Source organism: Myotis yumanensis, unplaced genomic scaffold (assembly GCF_028538775.1).
Source record: "Myotis yumanensis isolate MYYU_CA2020_CCGP unplaced genomic scaffold, mMyoYum1.0.hap1 SCAF_14, whole genome shotgun sequence".
Taxonomy (NCBI): Eukaryota; Metazoa; Chordata; class Mammalia; order Chiroptera; family Vespertilionidae; genus Myotis; species Myotis yumanensis.
The window spans coordinates 7452801-7474941 of record NW_027223765.1 but is presented as its reverse complement, the minus strand read 5'-3'; the positions used below and the strand labels follow the sequence as shown (position 1 = coordinate 7474941).

Here is a 22141-nt window from a genome sequence, read left to right as displayed (position 1 = left end):
TTTCTATACTCACTCAGGCTGCTTCAAGAGCCAGTGGCCTTCGGAAGCAAGAGAAATGGGTTAATTAGTGCAGTAATTCAGACTCAGAAGACTGAGCAGGTGAAGTGGGTTTAAACCTTCTCTAAACTTCATCCAGGGCAGCTTTCAGTGTCTTCACTCAAGGTTGAGGAGGTGGATGAGTTTACAAGTACACACATGCTCATTCAGGAGTGTGAGTATATGCGTTGTGCTAGTGCATACAGATTTCTAGAAACTTGCTTTCTTTTCCTTAAATACAACACATGAAATGGTCTATGGTATTTGGTTAAGAATGAATGACAACCTAAATCCATATTCACAAACTTGCCTATTTGTAAACTAACAACCTGGAGATAAAATAAAATAAATATCAAACTATTGCAGTCATAAGCGCCTAGTGTTTATAAAGGTACAAGGTAATTTTAAAAGTCTGCTTTTGTGTTTGAAGATCTGATGTCTGCTTTGAGTCAGGGATGGAGGAAGAAGGCAAAACCTCACTTTCTATGCCAGGAGACCTTTGTAATTATGAGGAAGAGGAGAGGGGAAATGAACAGTCCCTCGACCTCCCCTAAAGCAAGGGCCAGGTGTGTGAGCACTCCACCCTGAGGAAGACAGTGAGGGCAAGGTGGGTGCTGATAGAGATATGTAAGGACAGGGATGGATAAAAGGAAAAACCCATAAGACCCATGACTGCGGTGGGTTGGAGAGAAGATATATTCTAGTGGGTGTGGTGGAGGTGCTGAGCTGATGATGTCACTACATCTAAATGAGTGTCAGAGGAGAGGCTCATTTGTCCTGAAAAGATGAAGAGCTGGGGACGTAGAGAAGATTCTGGCAACGAGGACATCTTGGCAGGGTGGAGGTTGAGTAAGGGATGTCTGTGGAGCCATGAAGCAGGATCAGTAAGAGTAGAAGTGAGGTCTGAGCCCAGGCAGATGTGATGTTTCAAGTGAGAAGGGAAGAGGGGCTCACAGAGGGACCCGAAGGGGAACTAGGAGGAGAGTCGGGACACTGCAGCAGCACCAGTGTCCATGCAGAAGGGAGGACCCGGAGCTGACCTGTGGGGGTGGGGCCTGGAGCTCAGGGTCAGTGGTCTGGAGGGCATAAGGGGGGAAGTGGTACCAAATGTTGCAGACCAGAGCCATTTGGAGATAGGTCTTACCCGCATGCCTTCAAATCGAGACAGAGCCCGCAGTGGTCGCAGGGCGCGGAGGGTCCGAAGGGCTTTGATGGATTCCATGTCAGAATACTTCAGGATCTTTGCTATGAGGCTGGTCAGTGATATCTGAGTGCGGGCAGAGAGCACAAACATCACTCTAGGGTCCCGGAGGGGCAGTTCTGGTGGAAGGAGACAGGAAACCCCTCCCACCCCCACTCTGTCTAAGCCATGGTCCCCGCTCCCACCTTATTCTGGATTCCAACGAGAGTTCCAGAGACAATTCAGTCCCTTTCCTTGTATTAAATACTTGCTCATCACTGATCTGAAGCTCTGGGAAAGGAAAAGCCAGTCTCCCACATGGCCAGACCCTGCTAGGCAGGTGGCCAAGCCCCAAGTGCATTAAACCCACCTTCCCGTTCCCTCTAGGGGCACCAACCAGGTCCCCAACATCCTTGAAACGTTGATTGACTTTCAGAGACTCGGAGAGATGATGGTCCTTCATGAGGTTATGTGAACGTTTATTTTGAGGAATAGAAAGTTAGTCTCAATTGTATTTGCTCAGTAAAACAAGGTGGAAAGTGTCCTGGTCTGGGTAGGGTCTATTTCCCTCTCCACCCCTAATTTCTTTGTTGTTGTTGTGAATCCTCACCCGAGGATATTTTTCCATTGATTTTTTAGAGAGAGTGGAAGGGATGAAGGGAGTGGGGAGGAAGAGAGAGAGAGAGAGAGAGGTGAGACATATCGATTGATTGCCTATCACACATGCCCCAACAGAGACAGGGATTGAACCTACAACCCAGGTACATGCCCTTGACCCCTTGACCAGGAATTGAACCCACACCCTTTGGTGACCAGGTTGATGCTCCAACCACTGATCTACACCCGCCAGGGCTTGACCCTGATTGTTTGTTTTTTGTGTTTGTTTTTTTTTACTTTGGGTCAGTGCCATGTTAGCCTAGGTTGCACTTACACCCTTTGTGAAATGACAGTCAGATTAAGAGAACTCCGAGGCCCTACAGGTCTGTTCTTTAGCCAGAGTGACTAGCATGGGTCCATGAAAGCCAGCTTTGATAGACAGCTGAAACATAACGGCGGAGTCCCTGTTGGTCTGTTAGTTTCTCCAAGGATTGCAAAGGACACAAACTGACATGGAAAAATGGTCACACCTTCCAGGAACTCTGAAGGTGCCGGGGAGATACCATATGCAGGATCTTGCCAGAGGCTGTGCACCAATCCTCAGAGATCCTCCTGTACCATGACTGGCCGGCCGAATTCAGGCTTAGCTCGTCCTGGCAGTTAGGTGGGGATGTACGCCGGAACTTCAGAAGGGGAGGGATTTATATTTGGGTGCTAGAGCCTCAAAAGATGCCTATTCTTGGAACGGGTGGCATATCCCACCAGGATAAAGAACTGGAATGAAAGGACCTCCCCCCACCCCCCCTTTCACCCGTGCAAGGCTCCAGGCACCAGCAGGTGGCACCCAACTGCATGGCTGGCAGAGCAGGGAGGTTTGAGGCCAGCTCCATGCCGCACCCTATTCAGTCTTTTGCTCAGCACCCTAGAAAGCCTGGCTCTTGTGCGAATCTGCAGCCGGGACAACCAGGGGCTGGGGCAGGTGGCCAAGCCCCCAGTGCATCAAAGCCTTCAAAGCCTTCAGAACCACTGAGCTAACACCACTGGCTTCTCCCGGGAGCACTGACGGGAAGAGAGGGTCCCTGTGGAGAGGTGATAAGCTGACGCTCATATGTCAGACTCACACTAACCTGTGGCCACTGACCCTAAAAGCTAGGAGCGATCTCTCAGCCTACGTTTCCACTCATATTTCACCCATATATTCCACCCACATCAAATTGTTCCCTAAGCACACCTGTGTCTGCTCTTCTGCTCAGGGTCATCTTTTAACTAATCAAACATCAAATACAGACACATTTCCAGACTCCTCTGATGTGCAGACCGTGGTGCTGGAGGCTGCTGAAGTGGGGGAGGCAGCCCACCAATCCATTTGTTCATTTATCCCTTTTTCACCCATCCATTCATCCATCCACTACTCCGTATTTTTTCCTTTCTTTCTTCGGGTCTTCCTTTCAACTATCTATAATATCCATCCATCAACTTTCCATCCAGCTGTTTTTCCAGCACAGGTCCATCAAAGCCTTTCCACCCAAACCCAGCCCAGCTCCCCCCACTCAGGGCACTGAGCCTCCCAACTGGCCTCTAGGCTCCTGTAGTGCACCCATCCCATCCTTTCTCCACTACAGATCTGACTGTGGTCGTTTCTCCTTTACTCGGGATAAGCACCCTTAGGATGAGCTCCACACTCTTTAGCCCAATGACACAGCCACAGCCACAGCTACAGCCTACTTTTCCACTCATATTTCACCCATATATTCCACCCAAATCAAATTGTTCCCTAAGCACACCTGTGTCTGCTCTTCTGCTCAGGGTCATCTTTTAACTAAGATTGCCGCCCTCCACCCTACCCCCCCCCCCCCGCCCCCAGTCCTCTTTGCACCTCCATGCTCCTGCTCATTTTTGTTGTTAATCCTCACCTCAGGATATTTTTTCCCATTGATTTTTAGAGAGAGTGGAAGGGACGGGGAGAGGCAGAGAGAAAGAAACATCGATGTGAGAGAGACCCATGGATCCGTTGCCTCCAGCACCAGGGCTGGGGGTTGAGCCTGCAACCGAGATACATGCCCTTGACTGGAATCAAACCTATGACCATAGACTGATGCTCTAACCACTGAGCAAACCAGCTAGGGCTCCTGCTCATTTTAAGCCCTATACCTAATGCCACCTCTTTATGAAGCCTTCCTAACCACAAACCCCACTGGGTGGAAGCAGGCTCCTGTCCCTGTGTACCTACGATACTAATTACTACCAACGGTGATCACCACATACCCCCTTATACTATGTTTATTTCTCCCTGTGTGTCTAATCTGCTGGAACACTGAAGTGTAAACTCCTGAGATGCGGAGTTTTAATTTATTGGCTTTATCTCTCTCAGAGCTCTTCATAAGTCAATCCTATAATCAGTAGTTATAAATAAGCATTTGATGAATTGAAGAAAAGACAGAGGCATGTTGGGATGGATAGAAGGAAGGAAAGAAAGAAGGAAAAACAGCTGGATGGAAAGTTGATGGATGGACATTACAGATAGTTGAAAGGAAGAACCGAAGAAAGAAAGGAAAAAATACGGAGTAGTGGATGGATGAATGGATGGGTGAAAAAGGGAAAAATGAACAAATGGGTAGAAGAAAAAAAGGATAGATGGATTGGTTAAAGGAAGAATAGAAAGATGGAAGAATGGATGGGTAGTAGGGTGCTGGGTTGGAAGGTGCATGAGTGAGTGAAAAGAAGGTTAGGTGATTGAATAGTTAGACAAAGGGATGGATCAAAAGATAAGAAGACAAAAGGATTAAGAACCAGTGGACAGATGGCTGGAAGGAAGGTTAGGATGAATGGATGGGCAGAAGGGAAGAAGAAAGGAATTTTGAGAATGAATGGGTAGAGGGAGAAAATTGATGGAGACGATAAATGGAAGAAGTTAGGATGAATGGACGTTTGGAAGGAAGAAAACGGAAGGGTGAATGGCTGGATAGATGGAAGGAGGCCTGTATGGAAGAAAGGATGGATGGTCAGATGATCACATTTAAAGCGTTCAAGTCTGAAGCTAGTGAGACCTACATAGGTTGGAGTGACTGTGCCCCTAACATGGGTGGGTAGCCAGAAGAAAACATTTTTCATTCATCTATGAATAATGTGACTCCGATCTCAGGCCTCACAGCTAGCTAATCGCTATGGTACAGTGGCCTGATGCTGCTAGCACATTGGTATCAGGAAAGAAGAGACTCGAGTGCTCAGACCTGCTGTGGAGGACCTGCCAACACAGGAGGCGGACAGAATGTTCTGTGCTGGACCCCATCCAGCTTCAGGAGGCAAATATCAAATACAGACACATTTCCCGACTCCTCTGATGTGCAGACCGTGGTGCTGGAGGCTGCTGAAGTGGGGGAGGCAGAGACAAACACAACACGTGTCTCCCCCAGCCCGCAGGGGACCCTCAGCTGTGCACCCTGAACAAATGACACAGGCAGCCACCTTGCAAAGCCAAGAGGGCAAAGGCCTGGACAGAGATAGAAGACTGTAATGGTTAAGACAAGGGAGAGATCGCTCCTAGCTTTTAGGGTCAGTGGCCACAGGTTAGTGTGAGTCTGACATATGAGCTTCAGCTCATCACCTTTCCACAGGGACCCTCTCTTCCCGTCAGTGCTCCCGGGAGAAGCCAGTGGTGTTAGCTCAGTGGTTCTCAATCTTGGCTGCACATTGGATATGTCCAGGAGTTTTACAAAAGACTGATGCCTCGGCCCCTGTCAACCCTGTAGCCCAGAACCAGAGAGATATGCGTCTTTGGGAATAGCAGTGTTTGTTCACTGTATTTTTAAAAAAATATTTTGATTGATTTTTAGAGAGAGAGGGAGGGAGAGAGAGAAGATAGAAACATCAATGATGAGAGAGAAACATTGGTGGGCTGCCTCCTGAACGCCCCCTACTGGGGATCAAGCCCACAACCCGGGCATATGCCCTTGACGGGAATTGAACACGGGACCTTTCAGACCATAAGCCGATGCTCTATCCACTGAGCCAAACCAGCCAAGCAATATTCATTGTAGTGTTAAGAGCCACCCAGGTGGTTCTAGAGTGCAGCCAGGGCTGAGGACCAAGCCGGCAGGAGGGCAGATTGTCTGTGCTGCGCAGGCTTCAGCTCCCTAAGTCCAGAACCCTGTCAACGGGTGCAAGGTCATAAGGCCTTGGGGAGCCTCGTGTGCCATCTTGTTTTAAATGTAGATACAGAGGACCTAAGGGGTCTTGCTGGATGGAGGCCAGGAACTGAGACTCTCCTGAGGCTCATCGTGGTGAGAAAATCATGCACTGCCCGCATCTTACCACTTGCAGGTGTACAGGGCTATGCTCAGACCCCTCGCTACGTGCTCAAGACTTTGCTTTGGTGCAGCCCTTGAGGGCCAGGCCTCCGAGCTTTCTTGGGCAACAGCAGCCACCAATCAGAGGTGAGGCCCCTAAGCCCCGCGTGTGCCCCCTGAGCTACTCACGTTCACAATGACGAAGTCGAGCCAGCACCAGGCGCTGGTGAAGTACTTTTTGAAGCCGTAGGCCACCCATTTGAGCAGCATCTCGAACACAAAGATAAATGTGAACACCCTATCGGTGTAGTCCAGCAAGGCCTTCACCGTGGGCTTCTGGTCAAGGTAGTAGTCTTCAAAGGCCTGGCAGGAAGGGAACAGAATGGCAGGCTGCCTGGACTGGACTCCCACTGCTGGGGCCCAGCGATGGGGCAGGACCCCGCCAGGCCTGGGCTCCCCCCCCCCCCCCACCCCCCCCAGGGTTCTGGTAACCAGCTGGCCTGTATTGTTTTGTTTTCTCTGCTCTGGGGAGGTGGAGTAGTGGAGGAGACACTGTGCCATACAAACCAGGCCATCCTCAGCCAACGGGCCCGTGTGGTCGTGCTCAGGCTTTGCAGGGGAGCTGAATGCAAGTGAGAAAGGAGGCCTTCTCAAACTGGAGTTTGGAAGTGAACCAAAGGGATGCTGACTGTGACCTGGCTTAAGAATAAAAGCATTCAAGGGTGTTCCGCATGTTCACAGAAATGAAAGTAAGAATCGCCAGTGAACCTCTGAAACAATGCTGGAGCTCCCTGGGAATCAAGGAAATGTAAATGAAGACACCGGGTTTTCTTTTTCTAGATTGGTGAGGCTAAAAAGGAAGGGGGGCGGGGAGCCCCCGGTTCCTGTGGCTGTGGGGCTGGGGCCAGCCACTCTCCTGCATAGCCAGAGGGGAGGGAAAGCCAGTTCCGTCTTTTGGAAGGTCAGTTTGGTGACCTGTCTCAAAGGTTGCAGAAACCTAGCAACTCTGCCTTCAGGAACTTACCCTGAGGACACTAAATGTCCTGGTGCCCTGCCCAGATCCTGTTGAAGGGGACAGAGCGACCATGCCCCACCGGCTGTGAATGCTGGCAGCTGCCAGCTCCTGAATGTCCCTCTCAGGAGGATGGCCCTGGGCTGAAGGAAGCGGCCTCCACCTTAGGAGGTCACCTGCCCCCTCGGGAGGCAGCCCAAAGCCAGCGACTGACTGTGCGTTTAACAGGCCTCCAGGTAGGACAGCTCTGTGACGCCCTCTATGCTTCAGAGCTCCCGTGGGGCCCGGCTGAGACTGGACTTCCTGGAAACCTGTGTCTTTTTCTAGCTCCTTTCCCTGTTCTCTGGGCTCCTCTCCCAGGCGGCCCCTCCGAGGGAGCACTGCCGTGGACCGAGCGGCCACCATTGCATGAGTGAGGAGGGGCCTGTGGCCTGAGACACTGCCTGAGAGGCGGCAGAGTGAGTAACTGTGGTTTCAGTTTGGAATGTGTATGTGGCACATGCATACGGGCGAAGGGACGTGAGATTCTCTTTGAGTGGCAGGAAAATGGGTGCTCTCTTTTCTTTGCATTTTCCCATCATTTCCAAGTGGTGGGATTTTTTTTGTTTTGTTTTTGCACTTTGTCAGATGAAAACTCATGCTGGTTTTTGTGGGTTTTTTTTTTCAAAAGTACTCAGAGTAAAAGCATAAGGAAGACTAAATTTGGTGCCAGCCTATGGAGTCCCTTGAGGAAGGAGAGGGGAGGTGAGTGGAGAGCTGCTGAGGCAGGATCCCAGCTCCCTGCTGTGATGGGGGATGGGGGATGAGGGAAGTGGGGCAGCTGGAACGTGGGGAGAAGAGAGAGGGAGGGAGCAAGGGAGAGTGGAGGAGAGAAGGCCCATGAGTTAGGCATGAGCCAACGAGGTAATGAGGAAAGCCCCCAGTCAGCAGCAAATGTGGTTATTATTTCCAGCAGGGAGGGCAGGACGGAGGGCAGGGTCAGTGTGGAGAGAGCACCTCCAGCCTCCTCTTACCCTGCAATGCGGCCTCTGCACCCGGCCCTGGACCGAGACTCTGTTCCAGGTGGATAGTCACCGCCCTGCTGGTGCTGCCATGCCCGCTCTACCTTCCACCCTGTGGGCCAGCCCTGCTCCGGGGACCCCTCTGCTACCTCCGTCCTGTGCCACCCCCACCTCTCAGATGAGGCCTTCTCAGCTGCCTTTGCTCCTCCCCGAGGCTGACCTGTACCCTGAGCAGTGTGGGAACCTGGCATTTAAGTGGGTGCCCAGACAGTCAGTAGATTGTTTCCAGGTTGGAGCCAGGAGCCAGGAGAGTGGGTTCTAGGCCTCCCTTTGACTAGCTAGCGGGGACCCTGGGCAGGTCCCTCCAGTTCCTTGAGCTGTGACTCCTCGCCCATAAAATGCGGACAACTGGGGACGAGCGTCCCCGCCTGTGCTGGCCTCTACTTTGGTTCACTGGGAAGATGAGTGGAGACTGTGAAGCGACACTGAGCCACCAGACAGAGAGACGCATCCTTCCTTGTCCCACAAAGCCTGGAATTCGGCAAGGGGCTTAGGAAGTGTCCCCTAACGGAGAATGTCTTTTCCTGCAAGGCGTAGCTATTCAGCCTCGCCGGGCAGCTTGCTGGGAATGCAGAGTCTCAGGCTCCAGCCCGGATCTCTGGAATCAGGAACTGCATTCAGACAAGCTCCCCAGGTGACCACATTCTGAGAAGTGCTGTGGTAATGAGTGGCTGTGAGCTTTGAACACGCAATGGCAATATTTACAAGCGGCTTGATAAGACGAGGAAAAACCATCCTCTTTGTCCTGGGCCTTCAGAGAAGGCCGGTGTGTTTGGGGGTCAGAAGGTGGCTGGCGCGTCAGGGGCCTCGGGATCATATGAGGGCTGTTAGGCTTTGTAACTGACAAGCTGGGTAACCTTGGACGAGTCCCTTAAGCCCTTTGAAGGTCAGATTCCCCACCTATAAAGTGGGATGCACACACTCGCTGCTTGAAATGCCTGCAGCCGGGTTTAGCAGGCCAGGTGGGCACCTCTAGCACCCACCCACCATGCCCTGCTGCTGGGAGGAGCCCACGTGCTGGGCTGCAGCTCTCCTTCCAGCCACAGGTTGGGGACCTGCATCCCAGGAGTCAAGGGAACCCACCCACGCAGCTCTAGGGCCTTTCCCTTACCAGAGACCCGCTGCTGAGCAGGATCATGAAGACGATGAAGCTCTCAAACCAGCTGTGCTCCACGATGCGGTAGCAGGTCTTGCGCACCTGCCAGCCCACGGTCCATGGGAACTTGGCGGTGTTCACTTTGCACCAGGGACAGCGGCGGATGCAGCCTGTGGGGAGAGGTGCCTGATGGTGAGTGACCGCCCACTGGGAAAGGGGGAGCATTTTTGCTCCAGCCCTGCAGGGAGACCGCTCTGCTGGGAAATCCACCTGCCACCCCTTTGGAAAAGAATTCTTTCCTGGGATATGCAAGAATCGGGGTCCCTCACAGGCAGTCTCTCTATCCTGCCCTCAGGGGCTCCTCTCCACCATCGGTCTGGCCCACTCTCATCTCCTCCTAACCTTCTTCCTTCTTTTTATTTATTTTTAAATATCTTTTTATTGATTTTAGATAGGAAGGGAGAAGGAGAGAGATAGAAACATCAATGGTGAGAGAGAATCATTGATTGGCTGCGTCCTGCATGCCTCCTAATGGGGATCCAGCCCGAAACCCAGGCATGTGCCCTGACCAGGAATTGAACTGTGACCTCCTGGTTCTTAGGTCAACACTCAACCACTGAGCCACACTGGCTGGGATGACCTTCTTCCTTCCTGTCGATGATCCCTGTGGTCCCTGCGCTCATGCTCGCCTGTCCCCAGAGGCCTGACAAACCATGTGGCCTGGGCCTGGTGGTGTCTGAGGGGCCGTGCCCTGAGCCTGTGCTGAACTGAGGTTGCCACCACGTGGCTGGGATGGGGCTTGGGTCCAGCCCAGCCCAGGGTCACGTGGAACTGGAAACTAGAAGTGTTTTCTTTATGAAAAATTTTAATTTTATTATTGAGGCCACAATTTCATGGCACGCTTTATTCATTTATTGCACAAGTATCTACTGAGAACATAATGTGCCTCATTGCCCTAGACATTGAGGGAACTGAAGATGTCTAGAGCAATGAATGCCACAGTGTCTGCCCTTAGTGGCTAGGGGTCAAGTTAAATTCCTGATTTTTAATACAGTGTATGAAGAGTAAGGTGCAGTTTCTGTCTTCAGAGGTGACACGGAAGACTGAAGGCAACAGCACGTCCCGCCCCTCCTCTGTCCTCTATGTCCCGAATCAAGAGCGGTTGTGGTAGTGACTCCTTTTCCCCTGGCAACCTCAAGAGGCTAAGTTTATAACTGAGGGGTTTTCCGGGGTGCCGGGAGGGCACAGCACCCATGGGCTATGTCCAACGTGGCATGAGACACACATCGCGCCCCCAGGACTTGTGTCTGAGGCTGGTCCCGCGAGCCTGGGAGTGAGGCAGCAAGGGGGCCCCGTCTCCTGTGGACCCCAGGCCAGGGCCCTGGACACACAGGTGCCGGATGAGTGTTGAACTGGATTCGGGCCCTAATTCACGTCAGTTACCTTCCGTGAAGCAGTCATCCGGTTCTTCCAGGTCATCGGCCAGCTCGGGGATCTTCCTGAGGATCTCCTCGGGATCCGGACAGTCCACCGTGCTGCCCTCGGAGGAGCTCCTGTCGCTCGCTCCCTGCAGGACACAGGCCCAGGGCAGTGAGTCCAGCTCTCTGAGGTTGCCAGGGAACCTGCACTGCTGTGAGCTCGGAGACGCAGGGCTGGACCCGCCGGGGGGTCCCTCCCATGCCTGCTGCCTGGCCAGCTGAGGCCCAGACCAGTGATGCTCTCTGAGTGATGCGAGGCTTTCCCCCTCCAGACCCTGATGGAGTGCTGGCGATGGCCCGAGACACCATAATTACACCCATAAAGACTGTGCATTCACTGGGCTTGAATATTTAACCACGGAGCAATGCCGCAGGGGCCCTGCAGCCCTCCTGGCAGCTCCGGCCCTGTAATGTCTCCAGATGAATTCAATTAGGAGCTGACGCTGCTGGCCTATTAGTAAACCTGATAGCTTGGCTAATGGACCCAAATGGTGGGGTGTGTTCCCATCTGTCACTGTCAGGCCCCTCCCTGCCTGGCCAGGGTCATGGACCAAACAAAAACAAAACTAACACCCAGCAGTTGTGTACCGACAACATGGACAGAGAAAAGCAGCCAGGGAGTCCTTAGCAGGCTCGGGAGGAAATCTGATTTCCCGTGCAGAAGGTGCAACCCTCGCCCGGCTGGGCCCAAGTGACCGTGTTCATCCGGGGCTCCCAGGTCCCTTGTCAGCCCACCCTCTTATCTTCCGCCGCTGTGGTCAGCCTTGCCCAGGGGCCCACAGCCAGTAGCTGGCATTCCTCAGGCTGAAGGGCTTGATAACTTTGGGAATGAATGATATATCTTCCTTATCTTTGCCTAGTTCAGGGCCTGTCACAGCGTCTGCCCTTAGCAGCTAGGGGTCAAGTTAAATTCCTGATTTTTAATCCAGTGTATGAAAGACGCTAACCCTCTACAGACACCTCTTTCCCTATAACTCATCTTCTTCAGAGATTTGTAATGAAACCACCAAGTTCATTGTTACCTCCTCTAAGACATTCCTAACCCCCGAGTCCTCCTCCTGCTCAGTGTGCATAAGGCTGTCAGCTGAGTGTTCAGCACTGACAGCCATTCCAGAGCGCCAGGATGTTTTTTGGTGAGAGAAAAAGGTGTGGACAAAGGAACGCGGGGGTGGGGAGCTACGGGGGGGCTGTCTCCCCCACGGGCCACCCTGACTTTCATTGGCCGGCTTCACCCAACTCTCTCTGTGCACTGTCTTCGGTTTCCTTTCTTTTTGGTTGTCATTTTCTGGGCACTTTTTCCATTTCAGGGAAGAGCCAAACACTTGACAAGCAGCATCTCATTTAAGTTTCTAAAGAATCCTGCCAAGGTTACCATTCAGCATCACAGTGAAGACCAGGAGGCTCCCAGCCCCCCAGCCTCACTCTCCCTTCTAACGTCATGCCGAGTGGCCGAGGGGCTGGGAGGGACTTTAACAATTGCCAGATGAGATCTGAGGTTGGGAGGTTGAGTGCAGCCTGGAAGACCCCACCTTTCCAGGAAGCTCTCTACCTACCTCTGCAGGGGCCTGAACGGCCGCCTGGTCTTTCCACTTCTTGCCCAGGTATGGAGCCAGGTCCTCAGAGGACGTTCCAGAGCCTGGGCTCCTGGGTGCCGGGTGGTCCTCATAGCTCCCGACTTGCTGCAGCTGCTCCTGCTAGTGAGAGGGGATCCCAGCTCGGTACTCGGGCCCACCCTCCGCTGACCACTTCTAAATCAGGAGAGATCTTGTGTCTATGTAACTACACTCTACCCATCCACGCACCCATCCACTCGTGTGAAGTGAGCGGGGAGACTCGATAGCCTGATAGATCTGTGTAACTTGTGGCTTCATTACTTACAAGCCTTGTGACCTTAGGCAAGTTACTTAACCTCTCTGATCGTCATTTTTCCCATCTGCAAAATTGAGAAGGCAAGGTCTACTTCATTCAGTTATTTTGATGACTTCAATATGTTCATGCTTGTAAAACACTTTGAACAAAGTGCTTGGCTCAGTCGATGTTAGCCATGACCATTGTCAATTGTCCAAAGGTCAGAGTGGTAGTGAACGTGGCTAGCTGGAGCCACCCGAGGACCCCAAAGTAACTAAAAATGCCTTTGAGTGGAGATAGATGCCCCAGAGTTCATGCCCTTTACTGTGGGGGTGGTGACGCCCTGCCCTTGGCCATTACCCAGACAAAGGCATGTAAAATATGGCAGCTGATAGCAGCTGCTGGAACACAGAGAAGTGACAGCTGCGGGGAAGAAGGCAATGGAAGAGCCACAGACTCAAAGCGCAGCTGTGTCAGGCCATTTAGTGGGATGGCCAGCAGCCCTGCGTGTCCTGGGCCCCGCAGGGATCCCTGCCTTCCCATATTGTGCAGAAGTGCATGCCCCCAGTCATGGCGAAGAGGTTAATGAGGGTGGATACACAGTAGGGAACTGTGCCAAGTATTTAAAAATATATTTCCCAAAGGCTGAAATTCTTTGGTGCCAAAAGGAACAAGTGACATTTCCCTGTAACATCCCTTGTTGGATAAATGAGTCACATAATGACCAGGACTCCGTAGGCTTCTGCTGAAGGTTAGAGGAGCCTGCTCGTGGACAGCATCCTGTTCTTAGAGGGATCTCATTAGCCTCTCACGCACAGAGCCTGGGTTTGGCGGAGCAAACAGGGCCGCTGTGTGAAAGACAGCCCCAAGCACCTCCAAGTGGCCTGGGGCTCAAGGGGGCCCCTGCTCCCTGCTTGCCCCGGGAATCCTGACCCTTTCTTCCAGGTGCTCAAATGCCACCTCCTTCAGGAAGCATGGCATGGCTTGCATTTCCTATGTCAAGGGTGCCTCTGCCTGGCTAGCCTGGAGCTCTTCCAGGCCGTGCCAGCCCTGATGTTGGTAAATATCTGTATCATCATTTCCCTTCTGCCCCTGTCGCTCCCTCCCTGAGACTTCTCCTTGCTTCCCATGGCCGTCCAATGGGAGAGCTCTCACCTGCCCGTGTGGGATCACTTCCTGCTGGAAGCTCCGACCATCCTCCTCCTCCTCCTCCTCCTCCAAGTCATCGAGGTCAGATTCAGCCTCGGCAATGGGCACAGAGACCCATACATTAGGATTGGTGACGAAGTCACTGTGGCTGTCCGTGGGGTCTCTGGGAGCCGGGAGCCCTCCAGGGCTCCCTAGGGCCGCATCGGCAGCGATGTGGTTCTCGGCTTTGGAGCTGGAGAGTGGGATCTTCACCACCAGCTGGGGCTCTGCCTTGGTCCGCGAGAACAGGCAGGGCCTGCGGAAGAAGCTGCGAACAGTCTTCATGGTGCGATGGCCAAACGCCTGGACCCGGGCCAGGGCCACCTGCAGGTTGTTCATCTCCCCATCCTCCTCGGGGGCCGTGAGGTTGTCGGCGCTGAAGGAGTTCAGCAGCAGGGCGATAAACAGGTTGAGTACCTGAAGGGAAGGAGTGGAAGGGAAGGCTGCTCAGTCAATGACCTGGGCCCCTCCATGGCCCACCTGGCCCCAGGGACACCGCAGAATAGCCGCACCTGGGCCTCTCCCTGCATCCCAGGATGCTTTCCCTCCTGGGGGAACGGACCGTCTGAGAGCAACCGAGGAGAGCCTTGGGGATGTCATAAGTGACCTGCCCCATGTACATCAGACTTGGAAGCCTGTTCTCCACCACAGAGGAGGATCGCCCCTGCTGAGCGAAGGGATGTCCAGGGACAACAGAGCAGAGCAGGTAATGGCCTCCCTGGGACCACCTGCCAGAGCCTTGGGTCCTAGTCCTCACTCTGGCATCCTGGACACATCTCATTGCTTCCAACCTCACGCCTGACCTGTAAGCAGGGAGTGGGGATTCTGAACCTCTCAGAGGGGCTGTGCAGAGGAAAGGACGGAGGGATGGATGTGAAAGTGCTGAGAGGCAAACCTCCTGCCTGAGAGCTAGGGCCTGAGGCTCTGCAGGGAGGGTGAGCTCAGCCTACAAGAAAGGGGGTTCAGCCAGCCCCCGACTGGGAATGTGGCCGGAAGGCATCTCTGCCTCAGGAACCTGGGTGGGAAAGGCTCGGAAGAGCCTGGATTTGCTGTTTCATCCCTCTTCTTGGTTTAGCGTTCTCTGCCTGTAAAACTCTTACGGGAAAAGCACCTCAGCTGGTTGACTTCCAGGGCAACAAGTAAGGGGCCTCTGGAAGTCCACCTCCCCCTCCAGCCAGTCGGTGCTGGGAGACCAAGGGGGCCCAGAACCAGCGTGGCTGGAGACCAGCTGAGGGCAAGGAGCCAGGTTGGGGCAGAGAAGGGGCGCTGGGGCCGATTGTCAGGAAGTCTCCAGAGAGGCTCCCCTCAAGCCTGGGAGTGGACTGTGTCATTGCCACGGTGGGCTGGACGCTGCCCAGGGTGCAGCTTTCCTTACTCATCTGGTCCCACTGCGCTTGCTCCCTGCTCCTAGCTAGGCCCTTCGTAGCTTGGAGAAACCAGCCGGCTTTACTCCCCTGGAGAAAAATATTTTCTGAAACTCCCAGGAGCGGGAAGGAAATTTTTCCTTTAATGACTAACAGCTATCCCTTATTGAGTTCCTGCCATAGCCCAGACACTGCAGCGGCAATTTGCATATGTCATCTCCTGTAATTTAATTCTCCCAGTAAGCCCGAGCAAGCACTGTATTCTTGATTTTAAGGAAATGAGAGCTCGGGGATATTGTCTCTGGCGCTGGGTCGGCCACCGCTACCAGCAGTGGAGCTGGGGTTCTAAGCCAGGTCCTTCCTTTTCTGCCACGTGTGCTCATTCCCCACAAGTCAGGCTGCCTCCCAAGGGACAGCTCTTACAATGTGACTTATAAATGACCCTGAAAAGTCTGAAGGCCTTCAATCCGGGAGGGACTCTGTGGGCATAAAAAAATGTGCAACGTCCAAGCTTTTCAGGACAACCCGGAAGTTTCCACTGTTGCCCAGGGACAGTGCCCCAGGGGGGGCTCCGCACTCACCACCAGGTTCCCCAGCACCATCACCGTCAAGAACAGGATGAGGCAGATGGACTCCTGGCCGACTTCCATGCAGGCCCACATGTTCTCAATCCACTCCCCGCAGAGTATCCGGAAGATGATGAGGAAGGAGTGGAAGAAGTCGTACATGTGCCAGCGGGGCCAGTCCTCGTCGGGCGCGGAGATCTTGTGCCGGTTTTCCCGGTAGTTATCCCCGAGGAGCTGCTTGCCCACCAGAGCGAAGATGAAGACAATGATGGCCAGGATGATGGTGAGGTTCCCCAAAGCCCCCACCGAGTTCCCGATGATCTTGATGAGGGTGTTTAAGGTGGGCCAGGACTTGGCCAGCTTGAGGACCCGCAGCTGCAGAGAAACAGAGACGGTGTCAGGTCCTGGGGGCTGTTCTCATCACCTTTCATCTCGAGTCTTGGCCAGGCACCAAAGGCCTAGGAAAATCACAAGGCAGCTCATTCCATTAAGATGGGGACGCTCCCAGGAAGGTGCCCTTACAGAATTTTCTTCCTATGTCCTGAGCTACTCAACAATATTATCAGTCCTCTGTGGTCCCTGCATATTCAAGGTGCTTCACTGACTGTGGCGAAGTCAGGGGGCTCCTACTGGGGTGGTGGTCTTGCCGTACGTACTCTATTCTGTAGCCACTGGCCTCCTGGTGCGGGCCTATTCTGTGGGGGTGGAGTACAGGCTGATGGAACTCACAAATAAGTGAGAACGGTCCAGTTTTGACCTGAAGAGAGGCTGGCCTCCTGCACGTAGGGCATGGCCCACTGCATTTGAGAGGTATTGGCTATTTCTTAGGGCATTTCTTATCTTGGGGCCATGGATGTGTGTATCTGTGATAGCATAGATACTGAAATAGCAAGTATCTATGATATCACAGACCCAGCAATAAATGACCCATGCGTTCATTGAATAGATCAACCAAACTGCCCACCTTATTGAATGCCAACCACTTGTGTACATGGCACTGTGCCAGCCTGAGAGGTGTGTGGGGAGAGGCTCCTGCCTTCATGGAACGAATGGTTTAGTTAACAAAGACAAGTCAAAGAGCCTGGCTGGCGTGGCTCAGTGGTTGAACGTCGACCTATGAACCAGGAGGTCATGGTTCCATTCCCAATTAGGGCACATGCCCAGGTTGCAGGCTCGATTTCCATTGTGGGGCGTGCAGGAGTCAGCTGATCAATGATTCTCTCTCATCATTGATGTTTCTACCTCTCTTTACCTCTCCCTTCCTCTCGGAAATCAATAAAAAAATATTTTTTTAAAAAGACAAGGCAAAGACCCCCCCCCCCCAAAGTCTTCATTGTACACCCAAATGTGCTAAATTCCACAAGAGAGCAAAAGCACCATGCGTAAAGATGTATAAACACTTAAAAATACACTTGTGTGGTTCTCTAATTTGTGAGAAAGAAATATCTGGGCCCAGCTGTCATGGGGTGTTTATGGAGCACCTACCGAGAGCCAGGCTCTGGATCGGGTGCTAGGGTGACAGAGCAGGACAGCAAGTTTTATCACTCACACAGCAGTGAGTGCATCCCAGGGGAGGAGGGTTAACCCTCTTCCACAGGAAGCGCCGTGCCTTAGACCTAATCAGGACGTCATCCTCCTCACACTGGAAGCAGAGCTTGAAACACCAATTCTGTGGACTGGACATAGAGGCGGCTGACAAACCCTAACAAAAACTGAGTGTTTGTCACTAGACAGAGCCCTTTAGTGGAGGGTATTGGGAGAATGCAAACTTTCCTTAGCAACACGATTGATAAGTTTCCATTCTCACGGTAAACTCTGGACAAGAGCAAAAGCAGAGGTTGGAGTAGGGCCCTGCCACAGGGTGACAGCCACCCACCACACCACAGAGTCTGAGGGGCCTGACTTGGGACAGTGAGGGACACAGGGGCAAGCTCACTGGCACCTGGGCAAAAAGGCCAGGCATTGGCTCTTGTCTTAATCCCACCTGGCTAATGGTTCCCATTGGGTCCTTAATTAGTTGGGGTGGGGTTGGGATGGAGAGTTTAGATATTAATATAGTTGGATTCTAATACAGTTGACCCTCGAACAACATGGGGGTTAGGGGTGCAGGCCTTCCATGCAGTCAAAAATCCATGTATAGCTTTTGACTCCCCCAAAAACTTAATTATTAATAGCCTACTGTTGACCAGAAGCCTTACCCACAACATAAACAGACAATGAACACATATTTTATGTTGTATGTATTATATACTGTGTTCTTACAATACAGTCAGCTACAGAAAAGAAAATGTCATTAAGAAAATCATAAGAGAAAACACATTTACAGTATTTACTGGGGGGGAAACCTCGTGTAAGTGGACCCACACAGTTCAAACCCATGTTGTTTAAGGATCAACTGTATTAGAATCCCCTAAGATAGCAGTTTGTTGTCCATAATTAAGCTTATATTAAACTGTAAGCAAGTTGTGTATAATTCTCATTATAGGGTATAAATGGAGCCATCCTCTATTAATCCTTTTGTTGTCTTTATAAAGGACAGGAAAACAGGGTCCCTCCATTTGCTGTTCTAGAGATGTCTGGGCTTGGGGACCACTACTGTTAGCCAGTCAGTCAACACTCATTTATAGAGTGTTTGATGCTGGGCTGTAATGCATGCGCCCCCACTTCCCCAAACCACCTGGCTGGCTCCTGCTGACACTAGAATGAGTGGTGCAGGAAAGCACCCCCACCTGTGTCCATGTTCCCCTTGACCTTCACTTCCACCTCCACCCCCATCCAGTTGCTCTCTGTAGCCTTTGCCCAGCTTAGCATTACAACAAAAGAATTGCTTCATATTATCACGGAAAATTTATAAACTATTGCTTTTAATAGTTGTTGAGTATTCCTTCATATCTAATTAACCTCTCTAGTTAATCTCGTAACTAATCTAAAATGTTCTGTTTAGGGGGAAAAGTACCCTGCTTCATATCCCAATCGATAAGCCATGGGGTTAAGTCTTTCAGTGTTGAAGACCAGTTAGGTTTTTTTAACGAAACGAAGCCACTCTTAGCAAAGATTTCACTAATAGTGTGGCCACCACTGAGTTGAGAGAGAAAGGCATGGGGACCAGAAAGCAAAGAAATAAAGCCTCGCTGAGAACTCTGTCAAAGAAAGCACGCAGAGCGGCCTGAGGCTGGCCATCTAAGTTTTAAAGGAAGTGAATTGCAAAGGAAACCATGGCCCCTGACTGCAAAGCCTTTGTCTGTTTAAAAGGTAAAATGAGCCTCGGCCTCCCAATTCCCCCAAGCTGTGGGCAAGCTCTGAAGGCTGTACAGGCCTGGCTTGCATCACACTATGACAGGAGAGAGAAATACCCCTTATTGGGTGAAGACGCTGAGTTCGGGGACTGTTTGTACAACACGAGAATTATTTACTGTTGATTAAGTCACAGATTTTTTAAAAAAATTTTTATTAAAAATATTTTTTTATTGATTTCAGAGATGAAGGGAGAGGGAGAGAGAGATAGAAACATCCATGATGAGAGAGAATCATTGATCGGCTCCTTCCTGCCCACCCCACACTGGGGATGGAGCCCGCAACCCCTTGCGTGTGCCCTGACCTGGAATTGAACTGTGACCTCCAGGTTCATAGGTCGACGCTCAACCAATGAGCCACGCCGGCTGGGCGAAGCCACAGTTTTAAAGAAACAAAATAAAACTAAACTACTTAACAGAATTATAAGTTGGGAAGGGGTAACAAATGAAAATTTGTCTTGGAGGAAAGTAAAGATTTTAGCTAACTTTCACTTTGTTTAAGCTAACTGCTCATGCTGGAATTGCTAAGGCAAACCACTCAAAGAATAAAAACAGAGTCTTCTGTTTCAAAACCAATAAAAGGGAAAAAGGCATAAAGAAAAACAAACAACCTAAAAGAAATCGAGAAGGGTGGGGGCAGAGAGAGAGAACACAAGTGTACTTGAGCACCAAAGCAAATGGAAAACCCCAATGTAAGGATAGGCACATACCCAGACCTAGGGGTGCTCACAGAATGAGTGGGCTACTTGCTTTGGTTCAAAGACAAAGATTGGATGGTCAGAACTGGATAAGAATTTAAAATCTGACCATGCTATTTACAAGAGACATATAAAAATCTTCATGATACACAAGGATTAGAAGAGAAAGAATGCATAAAGATATATGAGGCAAATTCTAAACAAACAAACAAACAACCCAGAAAAAAAACCAAAACAAAAAATAAACCCATTCTTGAATTAACATCAAGGAAGGAGATTTTTAAGGCAAAAAGTATTTTAGGGACAAAGAAGGTCAATTCTGAGTGGTAAATTTCACTTCACTGGGAAGATACAACAGCTTCAAATTTGTATACATTTAATGACACAACCTCAGGATAACACCAGAAGGAGAAAGAGACCTCACCATAATCATAGTGGGAAATATTTTTATACACCATTTTCTCATAATTACTAGACCAAGCAGGGATATAGAATATTTGGACCATACCATGAACTCCCTGTACTGAGCGGATTATGCAGTGTTTTGCACCCTGCAACAGCAGAAGGCACATTCTTTTCAAGTACATAAGGAACATTTCCAATATATTGAGCCAAAAGGAAATTATCAATATATTTCAAAGCACTAACATCATACAATACATGTTCTTGGACTATAACACAATGAAGCCAGAACTCAATGGCATAAAGATAACTGGAAATACCACATATGTCTTGAAATTGAGAACCATGCTTCTAATTAACCCGAGTCAAAGAATAAATCAAATTAAAAACGAGAAAATATTTAGAACCAAATAATAAGGGAAATTCTACACATCAAGGTGGTTCTTAGAAGGAAATTGAAGTCTTAAATGAATATAGTGGGGAAAAATTGGTTGACAATTCCATCTTAAGAAGTTAGGAAAGGATGAAATATGCAGAACGGAGAATGTAATTAAGATAAGATGCAGGGTTAATTGACACAGAAAACATCAATGAAGTACAGAGGATCCACCAGCTAACAGTTGGTTCTTTGAAAGGATTGATTAAATTGACGATTTTTTTTTGTAAGACTAAAAAAATAAAATAAAGAAAAAAGATGAGAGAAAGCACAAATCATTATTTTTTAAAAGAAAGAAGAAGGTAACATAAGTACAGGTGATGTAGGCCCTTAAAAGATAACAGCACAGCAGCTGACTGGGTGGCTCCGCTGGTTATAGTGTCGTGCCATACACCAAGAAGGCTGTGGGTTTAATTCCCAGTCACGGCACATACCTACTAGTAAATTGTGGTAAAAAAAAAAAAAAAAAAAAAAAAAAACAAAGAAAAAAATAAGATAACAGCATAGCACACACAACTTTATGTCAATACACCTAAAATTTAAATAAGAAGGAAAATTTTAGAAAAATACAACTTACCAAAACTACTTTGGGAAATAGAAAACCTTACCAGTTCCACAGCCACTAAGAAAAGTAAATCATTAATGAAAAACCTTGACCTCCAAATGGCTTCATTAGAGAATTTTACCAAACCCGCCAGGAGCAAATAATTCCACTCTTACCCAAAGTCTGGGTGTCGAAGAAGAGGAATATTTTTCATGAAGATTAGCATAACCTGGCAGTTAGCATACTAAAACCTGGCCAAGGACAATGCAAGCAAAGGAAACATTACTCATCAATGCGGATGCAAACATTTTAAGCAAACTCTTAGCAGGCTGAACCTTCCAATGTATCAAGATTATATCACGATCAGGTTGGGTTTATCCCAGGAATGCAAAGTTGATTTCACGTTAGAAAATCAATTAATATGACTTACGTCTCTACTAGATTAAAGGAGAAAGTCTTGTGATTATCTTAGTGCATGCGGAACAATTGTTTGATAAAATTAAACATCTATTCATAATAAAAATATATGTAGTATGTATACTTTTTATTCCTCAACTGAGGATATGTCTTTATTGACTTTTTTTAGAGCGAGAGGGAAGGGGGAGAGAAGAAGAAAGAGAGAAAGGAAGAGAGAGAGAGAGAGAGAAAGAGAGAGAGAGATCAATGTGAGAGAGAAACATTGATTGGTTGCCTCCCACATGCACCCTGACTGGGGATGGAACCCACAACCTTTTGGTGCACAGGACAACGCCCAACCAACTGAGCCACCCGATCAGGTCCATAACAAATATTTCTAACAAAAAAACTTTCCTAAACTGATTTTTTTAATCTTTAAAAAAACTTGTCACAAATATCAGACTTGGTGAAATATTGAAAGCATTCTCTCTGAGAGCAGGAGAACAGCAAGGATGTCTGCTGTGAACACTTCGTTCCAACAGTGTACCGGATGTCCTAATCAGCACGATAATGTAGAATCTAATGAACAAAATAAACTGACGAACAAAATGGAGCCAGAAGCATGGATACATGGATACATGGGACAGACCGGCTTATGCC

The 22141-nt window shown here is 50.0% G+C and overlaps 1 protein-coding gene across 1 annotated transcript in view; it reads right to left on the bottom strand.

The window, feature by feature from the left end:
- The window catches only part of SCN10A (sodium voltage-gated channel alpha subunit 10), a 79427-nt gene that overhangs the window by 13369 nt on the left and 43917 nt on the right, over nucleotides 1-22141 (bottom strand). The window contains exons 15-21 of the mRNA XM_070391051.1: nucleotides 15728-16087; nucleotides 13750-14199; nucleotides 12300-12437; nucleotides 10712-10835; nucleotides 9284-9438; nucleotides 6289-6462; nucleotides 1181-1303 (exon numbers count right to left, since the gene is read on the bottom strand). Of these exons, the coding sequence (XP_070247152.1) occupies nucleotides 1181-1303; nucleotides 6289-6462; nucleotides 9284-9438; nucleotides 10712-10835; nucleotides 12300-12437; nucleotides 13750-14199; nucleotides 15728-16087 (1524 nt within the window). The remainder of the gene's footprint in view (nucleotides 1-1180; nucleotides 1304-6288; nucleotides 6463-9283; nucleotides 9439-10711; nucleotides 10836-12299; nucleotides 12438-13749; nucleotides 14200-15727; nucleotides 16088-22141) is intronic.